Raw genomic sequence first — 17,796 nt, 5'->3', positions numbered from 1 at the left:
CCTGTCTATGAGGGATAATATTATTTTGCAGGTGTTTAATATCAATCCCATTGTTGCAAGGCTACGAGCTCTACTTCCCACGTTTTGGCTTCCCCTATGACATCAGTCAAGTTGAATGTAGATGGCGCTAGCAAAGGAAACCCCTGGTATTAATGGAGGGGGAGGTTTCATCGGAAATAAGGAAGGCAAGGTGCTTGCAGCTTTCTCTAGTTTCTATGGTGTTTGTTCTAATTCTGTGGCTAAGCTACGTGCCTTGAGGGATGGGTTAAGGTTATGTATGGGTATGGGCCTCTCAATTTTTCTATTAACTAAGATTCTACATTGATTTGTGAATTCAGTGTTTAACAAGTTATGTGAGCAATGGAGTTGCTGGTATTGGTATGATGAAGTTATGACTCTATGTGACTCTCTTAGAACTCAAATCTCTTTCTCTTTTCGGGAAAATAACAGAGCAGCAAATTGGCTAGCGAACTCGACGTGTACTTCAACTACAGGATCTATTTTTCTTGGTGATCAAACTCTTCATAGAGATCTTAATCGAATCATTAGGGAAGACAAATCTAGGTGACCAATTTTTAGAATGTAATTTTTCCTTTGGGTTGTCTGGTGGTGTTTTGAGAGTGCCAGTGCCTTTGTTGTTTGAGTTCGGGTAAGGCGGGTTATGTCTCCCCTTGTATTATTTACTGTTTTATTAATAATGCTTTACGGGCTTCCCAGTCCCAAATAATATTCGGGTTAAAAAAAAAGAAAAAAAAACCTTATACATATTATTTTCCGGCGATACCAATACGTATCAGGTGCCGATACGGCTGTACATACCGGTGCCTTGCACATGGTGCGCGGCGCGCCACACGCACCTCATTTCCCGCCTTGTTATCTATCGCTACATCATAAGACAGCCAACGGGGCGAGCCGGCGAGGGCAACTGGGTGAGTAGTTCGTAGTCACGAGATACTGTCTGGATCGGTGATTGGTCCGGAGACTCCGGACTCCCTTCCTGTACCGTTGGCTGCACATACGCGCACTCCCGAGTCCCGACCATCGAACGCCTGTTTCGCTGGAACTCCCAACGGTTTTTTCTTTCAGCTCATTGGAATCGAGCTTCCAACGTTTAACTTCGAAATCATTGAGGTTAGTTCGTCTGGTCTTCTATATGGATCTTGTCCCTCTTTTCTCCCCTGGTTATTCGGAGTTCGTAGTCTTTAGTACTTCAAATCTCCTAATTCACTTCCTTTCATTCACTACTGTTCTCATTACTTATATCTTTTAATCCTTGTTTGGTTCTCATCTGAGACACCGAAGTCGATGAATAGTGCCGATTCAGTTTATAAAGGGTTTAGTTACATTGTTGCCGTTTTCATTGAGTTCCCCTCAATAATTCATTTGAAAACAGCTCCTATTGACACAATTATCCGTATGATTCTGATGAAGAACTTGTTTAATTCCTGTAGACTACAGTGATTATTCATGGCCTCTCGAATTTCGTAATTTGGTGTCAAATTCTAGGGTCATTGGTCAGTATAGAATTCGAAAGGAAGATTTTCAATGTGGGTTGCTCTGAGGAACAAGAGGAGAAAATAAAATTCTCCGAACGTCACTATAACGTGCTGATTAGCTGCAGCCTTACTGTTTTTGAAATATGAGAAGTGGAGGATATTTTACAGGCTGGGAAATGGGTAGAGAAGAGGTATATAGAGATTGGACTACTGGAGAGATGCAGCTTGAGATTTATTAATGTCTATGCTTCCTCCGAAGCCCAGTGGTCTGCAAGGAATAAGCAACATATACACTATCCCCACGCAAAATGAGATGCTCTTGTTCTCACCACCTGTTTGCACTTTTATAGTTTTAGGCTATTTCCTTAGTTCCTTTACCACTGATTTTAATTAATTCATTTATTTGGTTTTTCTGTTCTCCTTTGTGGGGATTAATGGTAATATTATTTTGCAGTCATCCTTGTGACAATCGATGGTTTGGTTCAATCTATAGTCTTTTAGGAGGAATCTTACATTGTCCACAATGAGTGACAATAATGATTCTATCACACAAAACAAGGATTTAAATGGCTTTGCTCATCATAAGCGTGGAGGTGACCTGCACGATGCAGACACAGTCACCAAGAAGTCCAAAATTAATGGGTTGGATTTAGGAACTGTGAAGTCAGAGGAACATGTGGATAACCATGAAAATCAGCCAGTTTTGTCTGGAACGAGTGGGAAGACTCTTCAATCGGGCATGTCAAAGGATGGGGAAGAAGAGAATCAGTTGAGCAAGCAAAGTGATTCTTCTGAAAATAAGGTCTCATGTGATGAGAATTGCTCATCATCAGCTGTTGGTGAGTTGTCCTGTATTGTCGACGGAGATGCTGCTGAAGATAAAGGTTCTCGCCACACAATGGAAGATGCTTGGGTTGTACTTCCAGATGCAAGCTTGGAATTTCCTGGGAAATTGAGGTGTCACCTCTTAATTCATTTTCTATTGCCCTTTTGCTTTCTGTGTATTCCTCTTTACTAAGCTTCTCCTCCCCCTTACAATTGCTCATCACACAACTTTTGTTATCTTCAGTAGGTGGTTATGGAATTAAAAAACTACTCACATGCTAGTTATTGTGCTTCTGTTTATTGTACCAAAGAGATATCATCTTGAATTCATCCTTATTTTCTTTATAAATTTGTACATATGTTTCACAAACTTAAGTTTGGTTGGCAATTTTTCCTCGGTCTAGTCCAAGAATTTAAAAATCAATTATTGTTTCTTCTCTTCGAGTCAAACCTTCTAACTGTGACAATTGATGTCTTAGTTATTTATGTGACACTTTCTAACAGATGTGCACACTTTGCAATTTATGATGGACATGGAGGTCGCTTGGCTGCTGAGTATGCACAAAAACATTTACATGTCAATGTTCTTTCAGCAGGGTTACCACGTGAGTTGGTGTGTTTGCCTTGTCTGATTGTCTTATTATTTGTGTTATGGAGCAATTTGTAGATATAATGGTTTCAACAGATAATATCCAAATTCTAAATAACAAATACAATCTCAATTTCAAGTTTGCATTTTTTATGTGCTGGTGATAGTCCCAAACTTGACCTAGAAAGAGAAGTAAACAATGAAAGCAGAAGAGAAAACATGATACATACTGACATCCTTGGTGCATATTGAGCCTAAGATGTTCATTATGGGATAGCACGGTACTGATTTTTTTATTTTATTTATCTATTTATTTATTTTTTCAAATAATTTTGGGTTGAACTAATATAAGCAACACAGGTTTGGGAACCGAAATTTAAAATAAGTTTTTGAGATTTACTTAACTTCAAGATTGCGCATGGTAAATCCAATGTAGGGAGTCATTCTATAATACTCTTCCAGTCATATTGTCAAGGCATTGTCAAGTTGTTGCGTAGGTTAGAAGGCGGTCTTGGGGTCCTAGATGGCTGTTGCCTTATGTGGCTTTATGGTCCTAGATCTGATATGATGATCTTGCACTCAGCATGTTATAAATTTCAATTATATAAACTGTCATATGTTTCTATAATCTCACTTTTTTTTTATTGGGGGGGGGGGATTGTGTTCCTTTTTTGACCTTTATAACCCTACTTTATGAAATATGGCCTGGGATGTGCCAGATGGCAGTCTACTTGGGTGCCTTAGCCTTGCCTAGGGTTGCCTAGACATCAGGTGGCTGGCCACTGCCATGGCTCCATGAAACAATATGCTTCCAATTTTCTTGTAAAATTTATTTTCTGAAGGTAATGCTACTACTGGGCCCAGCAGGTGATATAGCAGTCCCTAAGAACTGGATGCTTCCTTCAAAAACCTTTAACTCTGGATATTTCCCATGAAAAGCAGCTTGCATGCCAGCTCACTGAATACTTTTGGGTCAAGCATAATATCTTCCCAAACACATGCATCTACTTACAAATGGTTTAAAAAAGAGTAATTATAGTTTGCTGATAGTTGTTTATGTTTCCTAGCTGATGTTTTTGTTAAAAATTTGAAATTTCAAAGGTGAAATCCTGGTCAGGAACCCTTAGTTTTTAGCACTAGATATGTTCAATTCCATATTTTATTTGTGGTCTCCCACTTTAATTTGTTCAAGTGCCAGTTACTAGGGTCATTGATATTGCCATAACAAAATTTTTTAATCAGCTGGAGACTAAAGATGAGATTCCTTCACTTGGATCATCTCTTCTTATTTGATGCTTGATCAACATTGAATTTTATGTACTTTTGTATCTCTCTGTTTATTCCAATTCCAATTACTATAACTGTTATGGTTATTCTTGTCGTTGTTGTTGTTATTGTTGGAGCATTTGGCTGACTAATTGATGCACCTTACGTGGTTACCTCACTTTCTTTTTTGAGTTCTTGTGTTTTTCCCCCTCCCCCTCCCCCTTCTTCATTTGAAATTCGTTCTCCCTTATGTACTGCAAATCTCAATCTTGCAAATTGTAAGTTTTATAATATTTCGTTTTCAAGGATTGGTAATTAGCTGACTGCAAATTTTATTAATTTAATTCTGATTATTTTCTGTTGAAATGATTACTGTGGGCTTTGTTTTATCAGTTTCTCTAATACTTATTTTTAAATAATTGGTTAGTATACCACTATACCATATAGGTAGAGCCTTTTGTCATGCATAGGTACAACCACCATCCTACATAACTTCTTGTTTATCAAACACAAGATCCTCACCACATACCTGAGCTTTAACCCCAAGACAACTGCATCTCTTAAATTGTTTGAATGGTGAAAAATCTTAAACACTTAGATAATTGCCAGATGTTCCTTTTCCATTAGACCAGGAATGAAATTGTTAAAATATGTTGTTTGCATTTTTCATTATTAAACACAGGAGTCTCTATACTCTTTAAACGTGATGCCAGCTGCAGCTATTTAATCACTGTATAATATACTGGCCCAAAATTGTGAATACATTTGCCCTTCCCCCCCCCCCCTCTCTTTTTAATGAACTTTCTGCTTTAGATATCCAACACATTTTTCTTTTGACTTGTTAATTTACTGACTAAGCTTGTTGCTATTGACTTATAATACATCATTTATGTTATGTACATGCTTTCTCTGATCCATTTTTCATTAATCCTCTTTTATGACATTTTCAGATGGATGTAAAAGCAGCAAAAAAGGCCATTCTGGAAGGTACTATTTTCTGTACCTCTTAATTATAGTCCTTGTGAAGAAAAATTATGAGTTTTTTCAATTGTTGATGAGGTTAGCACATTTTTTTGAGCTTAAAAAACAATGTGTATTTTACTTGAGGTTGAATTCTTAGTTTTATTATATTCAGGTAGTGCTGATTTCTGTAACTAGCAAAGCCTTGGGAGGGGGGGAGGGGAAGGGGAGACAGACAGAAACACACACACACACACAGAGTAAATAGATCTTGTGGGAGGGGGGGGGTTCTTATGAAAGGGAGGATTGTCTTTTGATTTTTCTTAAAGTAATAAGATAATGGCAACCAATAAGAAAGTGCAATTTCAAATTTTTTATTACTGAAAGTAAAAATTTCAAAATATATACGGGTTGAGAATTGGGGTGGGAAAGCACTGAAAGAAATTAACTCCCGTTTAAAATGTAGAGACAAAGTAGTGTGGTTTGGTGATCAAAATTCTGTTCTAACCTTCTCAGGGATATGTCTTCACAATGTCACCTAAAGCACTAGGCATTCTCCTTGAGCTCTCTCTCTCGCTCCCCTCACCTTGCTTCCCTTCTCAAAATCTTGATTAATTTCTCTGATTGTTCTTTCCTCCGATTACTGTGCTGGTGTGTCCTTTGAGTTTCAAATTCTTCTTTTCTGAATTTTTATTGAGAGCTTTTCAGCCTGAGGTCTCTTTCTTTGGCCCCACTTTCTTTTTCACACACATGCATACCAGTCTCTCCCCCCCCCCCCCCCCCCCCCTTGTGTTGATTTTTTTTGTACCCTTTCCAACCTTGCTAACCTCAGCTTGCTTCGTAATGTTGTTCACAAGTTTACCGACCAATAAGTATATGTGGCCTTGCATGGAAACAATGGTTAATTATGCTTCTCAACTTGTGTCTTTATTTGGTTGATATTGATGTAGAGATTTCTCTTTGATATGCCATGTTTATTTTGTATGTTCATTGTCTTACTTGCCTCTAGAAAGGAAGCCTCTTCCTTTTCATTTCTTATGTCATTGTTGAATAGGAGTTTGTTTTTTCATTTTAACAAGTCTTTTCCAACACTTGTTGTACCCAAATGTTTAGGCTTCCGGAAAACGGATGAAGCTCTTCTTCAAGAAAGTTTAGCAGGTACAATACTATTAATTAGATGTCTTGACTCATCATGTTTTTCTGGCTGTTAATTATTGGAACAATGTCTTCCACTTTGCATGTGTTAAGACTGTTAGTTTTTGGGTGAGGATGTGTTTGAACCCTGGTCACCAATTTAACAAGTTGGAGTTCAAACCCTACCCCCCCACCCCCCACACACCCCCCCCCCCCAAAAAAAAAAAAAAAATCCGGGATCTTCTACAGTTGCTTAGAGTTTTCATGGCAACAACTAAACTTTCTTATAGCTTTTGGTTTCTATTATTATCTTACTCTGACTTGTTAAATGTTAAATCCTATATAGGGGAACGGCAAGATGGTGCTACAGCTGTGTGCGTCTGGGTGTTAGGACAAACAGTAAGTTTGCTATTATCTTGTATTGCATTTTTACCTTTTACCTCATAGGCTATCTTATGTCAGTATGGGTAATGGAAATCGTCATGTTATAAGCTAGTGAGTCAATATTAGGGGAGGGAAATTGATTCTCTCCCCAAGCATTCAACGTATTCTTCTTCCTCCTCTCTTCTTCTCTACCTATTTCCATCATCTTACTACCTCTTGTTCACTGTTATCATTTTGAACTTGATATCAGAGGGAGGTTTGAGAGTTGGCAAAGAACCACCCTCCTTATTTTGCCTTTGTTGGAGTTCTAGAAGAGTAGAGGGATCAAATAGAGGCTGCACCGCAGGGGGGGGGGAATCAGAACTGGGGTTACCATCAGTCCTGGAGTTCCAACATATCTTCTCTCTCGTCAAAGCTCGGATGAAGTTGGGACCAGGCCCAATGGAGTAGCCCAAGGGTCCTCTATCAAGCCCCTGAGGTCTCAGTTGGAGAGAATGTGAGTCCTTGGTTTGCAACTCAGTTTCATGACGGTACTGTCAGTTCTTGTTCTTTGGCTGTTTGTTTTGTCTATAGTCTCCCATGATAGTACTCAGCATATTGGTCCCACCCCCACCCCCACCCCCACAATTTGATTAAGCTCAACATTGATGGCAGCTCCATTAGCAATCCAGGGTTAGTGGGGATTTGGTCTGTGTTAAGAAACCTTGATGGATCTATATCATTTGTGTTTTCTGGTTCCACTGGTGTTTGTGATTCTGCTACTCCAGAGTTTAATGCAGCCGTTAGTGGTATAGAGATAGAGATAGCCCTTTGGCAAGGGTGGAGAGACTTAATCATTGAAGAAGACTCTAAGATCATGATTGGTTGGCTTCAGGAAAGGATGGAGGTCCATGGAGATATATTCACCTGATGTGGAAAGCTTTATCTTCGACCTCCAATATTAACTATACTGTCATATGGAAGAGTCGATTAGCGAATTTTTTGGCTTATGAATGGGCTAATTCGGAGGGGGGGGGGTTTGTAGGGATATTATGTATTTGGGCTCTTATCCTTGTGGGTAGTCCCTCTTGAGGGTTCTGCCATTTGTGGCAGCTCTTATTGTTGCCGTATGTAGCTCCTTTTCTTGCAATAAAATTTGGTTATTGATTTAAAAAAAGATGCTGTACAGATTGAAAAGCATCCCAAAACTTTATTTGCCAAAGTATGCCTCTATTCTTTTGTAATGTTACTGTAGTTTCTTTTGTTTGTATATTTTTTGTATCTTTTGTTCTCTTACAATCTTTGTCATGTACCCTAACCTAGAGATCTATGACTACTGCATTATGTAGGTTTTTGTTGCTAATATTGGAGACGCAAAAGCAGTGTTGGCGCGATCATCCAGTGCTGATGGATCGGAGAATAATGTTAATGCAAACAGTGCATTAAAAGCCATTCTTTTGACAAGAGAACATAAAGCTATCTTTCCAAAGGAACGTGCTCGCATCCAGAAGGTGAGGACTATATATTCATGTAATTTAAAATTAGTATACATTTTCTTTTGTGTTTGTTAAAGTTTAGTGGTTCCGTAGGCTGTAGGGTACCTGGTATTTTCTTATTATCTCTTTTCATTTAGTGTATGTGTATATAAGTAGTTACACATATACTGAGTGGCATCATTGTAATTGAGATTATCTCAATGCTATAAGTATACCTAGTGATATCGATTAGGGTAACTACACATCCTAATTGTATAGCTGTTCTTTTCTCATCTTCTTCTTCCTCTTCTCTATGCAAGTACTGCTTTTCTTGTTTATAAACCTTTTCACATGGTATCAGAACCAGGAGGTTGGGGACTCAACTGTTTGATCCTTGGTAAGTGTGACTAAGTGTGAGGGGTTTTTGTTTTCTGTTGTTGTGCCCCCTTGGTGCCATATGATGGTGACATCTGCAGAGCTCTGTGTGTGTGTGTGTGTGTGGTCTGCATGTGCAGGGGGTGTTGTCGTGGCCTTTACATAACAGCTCCAGCTTTTTGGATAAGCTGTTGTGACAGTGTTGCATGAAAATTTTGCAAAAGTGAAATCAGTGGCCTGGTATTAGGATTTGATTTGGCTAATGAGGATCAACCGAATCCCAAGGGTTGGGCACTCAAGTTATGAACCTACCCAACCTAATAATCATCCTGAGGGCTCAAAAACCAAGCCCAACATGAGCCCCCCCCCTCTCTCTCATGGAAGGTAGAACAGAATCTATGTTAAAAGGAAATAGTGGAGACATGATTTGATGAATGGCTGCTGAAAAGGCTAAATTTGAAGGGACCACAAAGAAAAGGTTATTTATTTATTATTATTTTTTTTTTGGGGTGGGGGGTGGTGTTGGGGGGGGGAAAAAACTTCACAACGTGATCACCCCGAACTCCAAAGAATTGAAAGCATGATGAACTGATAAGATCCCCAACATTGAACAAGTCCCAAATTTCAATCATCCAATCAACACTATGCACCATGCCACAAGACATCAAGCCTGCGTAGGTTGGATAATCTAGCTGGGGTTAGATTTGGATTGTAGTATCATACATGCCAAAGCAAGCTAGAAAAAGCGGGCAGGGGTGCGCACTATTAAACCTGCCTCACATTGTTTACACCCAAGCTGACATTCTTGCATGGAACCAAGCTATTTTATTATCTATTATAATCATCTATTTATTTATTTATTGATGCGTCAAGTTGACAGTCTGAACTTATTATAATTAGCCATAACCCGTAAATCTTTTTGCATGGATCCTTGCACTCGTCCTTGCTTGGAATCCACATGTAACCGACCCCATTAAGTTGGGATAAGGTTTTGGATGTTGTTCTTGTTGTTGATGATGCATGAAAGTGATGAGAAAAGATATGAATGGCATTGGGTTAGCAACAAATATGGCCTTTAATCATTTATTTATTTAATCTCTCAATGTATGCATGAAAGTGATGAGAAACGACATGAATGGCATTGGGTAGCAACAAATATGGCCGTTTCTTATATAAGTTTTATTTCTTTCTAATTGGCAATAAAGGAACTTTTTATGTTAAAAGATGATGAAAAGAACAAACATGGCTTTGATTGAAGTTAAATGCCCAAAGAGGATCCATGTAGCTGACCTCATTTAGTTGGTGTAAGGCTTTGTTGCATTGAGTTGAATTGTTATTCTAAACTTGTAACCATTTCCATCTCATAGAATTCAAATTTGGATCTTGAGGTTTCTTCTTTACTTTACCCTTAATCTAGCGATGTAACCACTAGCTCCTTGTTATGTGTTTTTTATCATTCTTTTCTCTCCCCTGGGTGCTTTTGCATTTGCAATGGATATGGAAGAATAATTTCCAGTCTTTGTTCCTCTACCCACTTCTGTGCAAATTGAGCAAGGAAAATTTGGAGTCCTAGGCTTGTATGGGTAAATTTTCATGTTGGGTAAGGATTGGCCAGATAGTTCAATGGTCTAAAAGATAATACTGGATTTTACACACTTCCATACCATACCTATAGATTCCATTAGATTTCCCATATTCTCAGTACGGGCGCTTAGAGTATCAGAACATATCCTACAATTTGTTTCCATGTATAGCAGTTTTTTTCAGCCAACAAATAAAAACAGGGAAACCAAAGGCCTCAAGTATCTACAAAAAAGTGAGGGGAGGGAATAAGATTCTTCTCAACTATCAAAGAGTATCAAAGTATGAGCTGCACACTTGCACTGGTTCCAATACATTGTACGCGTTACCAATTACCATTCAATGCATAAGTATGGTAAGTGGGTTTTAGACTCCTATTTTTTTGGTTTCCCTGATTCTCTCCTCCTTAATTCTATTGCTTTTTCATGTTTTCTGGTGAAAAACAACCAAGTGACCAATTGATTTTGGTTGGGGTTGGATATAGCTAAACTTGCTGCTAGATCTTATCTTTTAGCTTGTTTCCATGTCTGTTTTAGGTTCATTTTTTATTTATTTTCTGCTTTTGGGGGTTGGCGTTGGGGGGGGGGGGGTTGTTGTCTTTGCTCAAGTAAGTAGTGCATGGTCATAAATGCAAGCATTTTGTGCTAAAATAGCTGTAATTGTTGTAACCCGGCAGTCACTGAGAGGGGGGGTGAATCAGTGAATCCAATTCCAATCCCCAAAAACCTGTCTGATGTCTGGCCAAGAAAAACCTGATATACCTGTCCCTGTTTGCACACAGTCGTATGCATACTCAGCCTCTCATAGGCACTTCCAAGTATGCACACCCATTCCACATTCCACGCACTTCAATATAAAATGCAAACAACAAGCACCCACAACACAGGGTTTTTACGAGATTCGACAATTTGCCTACATCCCCGGAGTAGTGCCTGTAAAGGCTTCGTACCTACTCAATACACTATTTTTGACTGCACCCACAGTCGGGAGCACCCACACCCAATTTTCTCAAGCCGAAGCTGAGATGGCACTCGTAGTGCCGATACAATGTGTAGCACCCACTACACGGGAGCACCCACTCCCGGTGCTTAGCACCCACTAAGCACACAATAAATAATACAATTAAATTGGGCTTATATCAATGCCCTACAGTCAAGCTCTGCCTAGCATATGCATCCACAACTAGCTAGCATGCTTACAGTTCATCCACAACTAACCTAGCATGTATACATTCATCCACAACTAACCCTAACATACATACATACATGTAATGTAAAATCAAAGGTTAGAGAATCTCACAACCGATGGGATGACTGGAAACTTGTACTGACAAGTTTGGTGCTCACACCTTCTCTCTCCTTGGCTTCTTGCTCTTCAAAGCAAACACATCCTTGCTTTCTTCTCTTCTTCCTTGGCTTTGAGTTAATGTAGCATTAACACACTTCAACCACCTCTTTTACCTCATTTAATGGCCTAAGAACATTTATCATCAAGAATGTATGTTCATTCAAGGACCAACAAAGAGGGGGAAGCTTCTCCTACCAAAACCGTAGCCTTCCTTCACTCAAACCTCATATTTCTTGCTTCCATGGTGTAGGGCTTGAAAAAACGAAGAAGCTGCAACTTGGTTCACCCAAATCCGAGTTAAAATGAGGGAGATATGACCATTTGAAGTTGGAGCAATGAGATAGCTTGAAATGGAATCTTCGTAGGGGTGGCGTAGGCTACACTGGCGGCGCGCGCAACAGGGGCGAAATCTGACCGTAGATCTCATATAAAAGATCTTGTAATCTAAGCCGTCGGATTAAACCAACGGACTATGGATCCAAACCATTAAATTTGAATCTCGATGACGTCATCATGACGTAGGCGTTGGCATCGTCAGAAGTGTTGTCGATCTATGATTGGTTGCTTTTCTGGATTTTAAGGGAGCTTGTCTCCCACTCACAAAAGAGAAATGCATATCGACCGTTGGATCCGAATCCTCCATGATGGCTTTAATCATATTTCATGGGATCATTAAGATCGGAATCTTTTTATATCTTCTTACACGCGCGAAACACCACAACATACCTTGATAAGGTGTAGCGCCAGTGCATCAAGAATTATGCACGTAACCAATCAAATTCTACGCGCAAGCATCTATCTCGTCCATGTCAGCGCAAAATCTCAGTAGCCTTTGGATGGGCATCAAGCCTACGTGGTCGAATCTTGGCCGTCCATTTCACTTCCCTTTACTCCTCTTTATTACAATCAAGCCCCTGCCTCCATATGTTTCAGTGCTTAAAGACCCCTTGCAACTCAGACCTTCAAAATCTTTAAATTACACAAAAGCCTTTCGAATTTCAAAAATAAATTCCGAAAAATCCACCCAACACCGAGAGCAACTGATGGATTTTCGGTTTGGATTTTCGAACCGACTTTACGGAAACACTTATAACTTTTTCATATGATATTCGATCGAGATGAAACGAAGTGCGTTGGAATCGTAACTGGATGCTCTACGACTTTTCAGAAGACTCAATCATCTGAATCATCCATGTAAAAAGACCAAAATGCCCCTACACCTTTCCAATGACGTATCTTTCTCATACGGAATCGGAATGCGATGAAATCAGAACCGTTGGAAAGATTGTATTTTTTTCGTATTGTTACATGTAGAATGCTTCCTTTAAAAAATTCATCTTCAATGCCGAAACTGCCCTTGACTGCCATAAATGCCGTAACTTCTTCATACAGTATCGGAATGTGACGAAATCAAATGCACTGGACTAGGAAAATTACAATCTATCTTTTTCATGAAGAACCGATCTTCCAAAAATGTCATTTTCATTGCCGAAAATGCCCTCGATCGTAAATAGGCCAATTTTGCCAGTTTTGACCCAGAAACCCGCACCACCTATTAATGATGTATTAAACCACTCCATGCATACCAAGCTGCTCTGTTATCTCATCGGTGACACTGGACACTGCCATGTCATCATTTTCATCCACGTCACCCAAACTGGCCACGTCATCACCGCCACGTGGCCGAGTTGCCAACAAGGACAACCATAAAACAACAGTAATGATCTTAGTGCTTATGCATATTGTAGCAATATCAGACCAACAAACAATCAATATTAGAAGATTAGAAGGAGAGAAGAAGGAAGAAGGGGAAAGAGAAATCGATGAGGAGGAGAATAAGACTCACAGTAGATTAGAATAACCTCTAACCGTGAGCGGTATTCATTATATAATAAGAGGAAATAAATACAAGGACTGTACTACCCCTCATTAGAATAGAACATGACCACAAGGTCCACAGTACCCTTATTTAAAACATAGGAAACTAAGTCCCAAATTACCCGTATGGATAGGAGTAAACATCCAAATCTGTTATATTATTGTTCAACTTGTGTTTTCTGTACCTTATTTATACATTGCCAGCTAGTTATGTCCTTGGGCTTACCATGATTTTGTTTCTTTGCTAATGACCTTTTTCCTTTGCTTTTCTAGGCTGGTGGTTCCGTGAGTTCAAATGGACGACTACAAGGGCGTCTTGAAGTTTCTAGAGCCTTTGGTGATCGTCAATTCAAGAAGGTTTTTGACTTTTTGTTCTGATGGTTCTGACTTTTGCTTGTGCACACTTTCTTATGTTTTACTATTTTCTGCATTCTTTGTTGAGTGAGACTGGTTGTGTTTGGTCAAATATGTACAATTTGCATTGGTGTGTCTAGGGTTTTCCCTTCCTCTAATTCAATTAGTTCACTTACTACCAGGGGCAAAAAGGGTGAATTACTCTCTAATTACTAGCCAAAACACACATGATTGCTTGATTTGATCTTTCAATATCTCCAAATTGATTCTATACTGGTAGGAAAAAATGAAATTGGTCAAACTTCATACACTATTGCTTAATTGTGACCGCTGCCACCCCCCTCCCCCCCAAAAAAAGCCTTTGAAGCGAGACCATTATCCAATCCTATATTCATCCAAAAAAAAAAAAATCCAATCCTATGATCCCCATTACCACCATTTGGCTAACTACATGAGCCCCCACATCGTCATGATGATTCCAAAATGGAATGTTGGCCTTATATTAAGGCCTGATGCTGTCTTCCATACATATGATGAGGGTGTCTGAATTCCATCACATCTGTTAAATCTGGATCCCTCAAGTCTTCTTAACCACTTCAAACCAAGCTTTTTTGGGCTTGCCTTGTCCTTTTGACCTCCAACTGGCCTCTTATCTCTTCTCACTTGAGCATGTGGAGGTGAAATATCCTTAATAAATGCCAATCTATGAATTTATATGTATTATTGTGACAAATTTATTTTTGAATCCATTTGAAAATGTATAATATACAAGGAAAATATGCATTGTAGGTGGGCGTTATTGCAACTCCAGATGTACACTCTTTTGATCTTACAGAAAGAGAACACTTTATTATTCTTGGCTGCGATGGCCTGTGGGGAGTATGTGTTCTGTCAACTACGTACACTATTTTCAGAAACATAATTCGTCCATTGCTTTTATTTTTACCATTATAATAACCTTAATGTTGTTGATTTGTACCAGGTATTCGGCCCAAGCGATGCTGTTGATTTTACTCACAAACTGTTGAAGGTAAGAGTATCTCATACCCCTTCTGTGTTAGGAAAGAAGTTCATTGACCTGGATGATTTACCCTTTATTTTCTCTCCTGTAATTTTGTCTTCTCTATCGTTATTTTTGGGCACTATGCCCACTATCTGGAGCTTCCTAGTGGGACATGATTTTAAAAATCTGTCCCTGCAGGCATTGATGAGTTTGATTTAGGCTTTGATCATACTGTTGTAGTACAAAAAAGAGCAACCCACTGCACGAGGCTCCCGTACTGCAGGGTCTTGGGGGGGGGGCAAATGTACACAGCCTTACACCCTGCTTCGCTGAAGAGGCTGTTTCCAAGTTTCGTACCTGTGACCAACATGTTGCAATAGTGCAAATAAACCATTCCACCACAGGCTCGCCCACTATCACACTGTTGTAGTAAACTGGGGAAATTTGAGTCAAGGAGCATTAAACAAACTTTGTTTATTAATGCTGGAATAACATAGACATTTATAAAGCAGTTATCCTAACTTCACATCTCTCTATTTAATAGTAGTAAACTATTCAGTTGAGATGCTGTCAATTTTACGAGCTCAGTGATTTGGTTCATTAGGCTTGTCTAGGCTGGCAGTTGTCTCCTCTGAATACTTTTCACCTTCTTTTTTTTTTTGTTTTCCTTGTAATTTTTTCTCTTTTAAGACTTTGAGGGATTTTGTTGATCATTTTAGTATGTTAAAGTTTGAGCTGAATTGACAAATACAGAAAATTGTACCAATATGTGGAACCCCAGGAAATATGGTGGAAACACTATCAGCACGTATTAATATTTAGGTAAAAATAAAAGCATGAATACATGTTCAGAAGTCATATGCTAATAACAAACTTAAGTTAAATATGGTCTAATCATTCTGAAGCATATGTCCGGTGCTTGAAATTTTAGAGTTTTTATCTTATGCCTCATCTGTTATTGTTACAGGTCAAGTAACATCATTTATGCACAGATATGGAATTGTGCTGGAACATGCATTATACTGCAAGCCTTCTCAAATAAGAATAGAAAGTTGAAATGATATATACACAGTGATGCATATTTTTTAGATTAACATTTGTATGGTAGTATAAAGTGTTTGTTATTTACAATTACCGAATAAAATCATCCTTGCTTATGTAATGGAAGTCCATACATTTAGATTAGGGCAGTTTCTTCTGCATTTCTTTTAGTAAATTGGGAGGTAGTTGAGACATTTTGACAAATATGACCAAGTCTAAGGATAGGACATGAAAGGAATAATTCAGTGAACATATAAATTGAGGTGATGCTAGGAATGATTCAGCGAACGTGAAGCCTAATAAAGGATTGGGGAAACTGAAAAGGATATATGTTGAGGTGGGTTACTGTGAATCTGTGATAGTGTGTGAAATCAGTTGGACTAGTAGATGGATCTGGATAACAGGTTTAAGATTCTGTGTTATAATAAAGATCTTAATAATAACTCATGTAGGAAGCATTTATTAGTAAGTTAATTCATTAAAGTGCTATATAATTGCTGGAATGAATATAAGGATGGAATATATCAGCTGTACATGATTTTTCTGGCATTTCCCACATTATTCTAAACTTTGGATCAAAAGGTATAAGTTGATTGTAAAAAAAAAATTATGCCAGGTTTAAAAATCACATGGTTTGGAATTTGCATTTACCCTTTAATGCAAATATTTGTATTCTACCAGAATAACAACTTTGAACTGCAAAACATCACATGTAGAGATAGATTTGTCATTTTTCTGGTCTATGTTTGGATCGATACAGCGCGATCCTTCATATCTCTATATTCCATTTACCTTTCTCTTGAAGCTTAGGTCTCAGAAATGCATCAGCCAACATTTACTGCGACTCTATATTCCATTTACCTTTCTCTTGAAACTTGGGTCTTAGAAATGCATCAGCCAACATTTACTGAGACATTTTTTAAACCTTGCTTTCTACACATGGTGATACTAGTTCCAGATAATTAGGAAGAGTGTCGTACAACATGAAATGGTATTTTATGAACTGTTGGTTTAAATAGTGGTTTCTTCTTAAGCCCCAATTCCCAGTCCACATACACAAAAAGGAAGGGCCCATTCTAATGTGAAGAATACTTACACTGGGACAATGCCATTGAAAGCATTTATGCATCTCCTTTGTTATCATGAAGCTATTTATCCAGAACTGAGCAAGAAAACTACTTGTGATGAGTGGTGTTTGTGCAACCATAGATTTGTGTCAGCGTAACTATTAAAGGCTTTTAAATTGTTGTTTCCTTGTTTTCTTGGCAGGAGGGTTTACCTGTTAGTGCTGTGAGCCGCCGTCTTGTAAAAGAAGCTGTCCTTGAGCGGCGTTGCAAAGATAATTGCACTGCCATTGTCATTGTTTTCAGGCACAAGTAAATGATGCTCCTGTTGTGATCTTTAAGGGAGTTATTAGGTGTTGGTTGTTTTCTGTTTGGGGTTTCTGTTGATGGATCTTGTCATACATCCAGTCACTCTTTGATATGGGTTTTGTTCCTTTGGCCGGTTCTTGCACACCAGACACCAGATCTTCAAATTCTGATGAGTTCAGGAAATATGTAAGAGGAATGTGCCAGTTTTGGCAGAATGTATGTATTTTTTTAGTATTGGAATCCTGAGGAATTGAGTAATCTGTGCTCTATATGTATTTTTTTAGTATTGGAATCCTGAGGAATTGAGTAATCTGTGCTCTATGTATGGTATTCTTGGGTGAAGTGCAGCCATTGTTTTCTACTTTTGGCATAACTGGAATCCCATTTCAAGCAAATGATTTGTGGCGCAGCAGATTGTGAAGCCACAATGGGAGGCTGCTCAGATGCTCTGATTTGATGGCCCTCTATGTTAAATCATCTGAATGAAACTTGAGATTCCTGGCAAGTAGCAACTTCATCAGCCATTTCCAGTCTTCAGAGAGCAGCCACCATGGGAGTTGGTTTTTGTTGCCTTATTTCTGGATGATGTTCCTTAAGTGTCTCAAAAGCAATTTGGCGCTACATTGTCCAACAATATTAACTTCTATGATGCTAAATGTCATAGTTGGAAACAATGTCTCTGGAAAAATTATCTCAGTTAAGATGGCTGAGCCATAATTTGTTTGCACTTCAAGCT

At 38.7% G+C, this 17,796-nt stretch overlaps 1 protein-coding gene across 2 annotated transcripts; it reads left to right on the top strand.

The window, feature by feature from the left end:
• The first annotated feature begins 778 nt into the window (after positions 1 to 778).
• LOC122082658 (probable protein phosphatase 2C 8) lies at positions 779 to 17,787 on the top strand. 2 transcript variants are annotated; one of them, XM_042650359.1, is made up of 11 exons: positions 779 to 1,131; positions 2,001 to 2,453; positions 2,826 to 2,934; positions 5,127 to 5,163; positions 6,250 to 6,294; positions 6,617 to 6,669; positions 7,983 to 8,144; positions 13,563 to 13,646; positions 14,433 to 14,522; positions 14,626 to 14,673; positions 16,957 to 17,787. In XM_042650359.1, the coding sequence occupies exons 2-11, from the start codon at positions 2,020 to 2,022 to the stop codon at positions 17,065 to 17,067; spliced, it is 1,173 nt and encodes a 390-aa protein (XP_042506293.1). In that variant the 5' UTR covers positions 779 to 1,131; positions 2,001 to 2,019; the 3' UTR covers positions 17,068 to 17,787. The 2 variants fall into 2 exon arrangements, with proteins under 2 accessions (XP_042506293.1, XP_042506291.1); XM_042650357.1 differs by having other exon boundaries at positions 781 to 1,131; positions 1,951 to 2,453.
• The last annotated feature ends 9 nt before the right edge of the window (positions 17,788 to 17,796 follow it).

This window comes from Macadamia integrifolia, chromosome 6, assembly GCF_013358625.1.
Source record: "Macadamia integrifolia cultivar HAES 741 chromosome 6, SCU_Mint_v3, whole genome shotgun sequence".
In the NCBI taxonomy this organism is placed as follows: domain Eukaryota; kingdom Viridiplantae; phylum Streptophyta; class Magnoliopsida; order Proteales; family Proteaceae; genus Macadamia; species Macadamia integrifolia.
The sequence above is the reverse complement of the archived record's forward strand: the minus strand, read 5'-3'. Positions and strand labels throughout refer to the sequence as shown.

Bases quoted from the DNA above. Each gene is read 5' to 3' on its own strand.
- LOC122082658 (XM_042650359.1), top strand. From the start codon at position 2,020: ATGAGTGACAATAATGATTCTATCACACAAAACAAGGATTTAAATGGC. The intron at 6,295-6,616 runs GTACAATACTAT...AATCCTATATAG, and splicing joins TCTTCAAGAAAGTTTAGCAG to GGGAACGGCAAGATGGTGCT. The intron at 13,647-14,432 runs GTTTTTGACTTT...TATGCATTGTAG, and splicing joins GTGATCGTCAATTCAAGAAG to GTGGGCGTTATTGCAACTCC.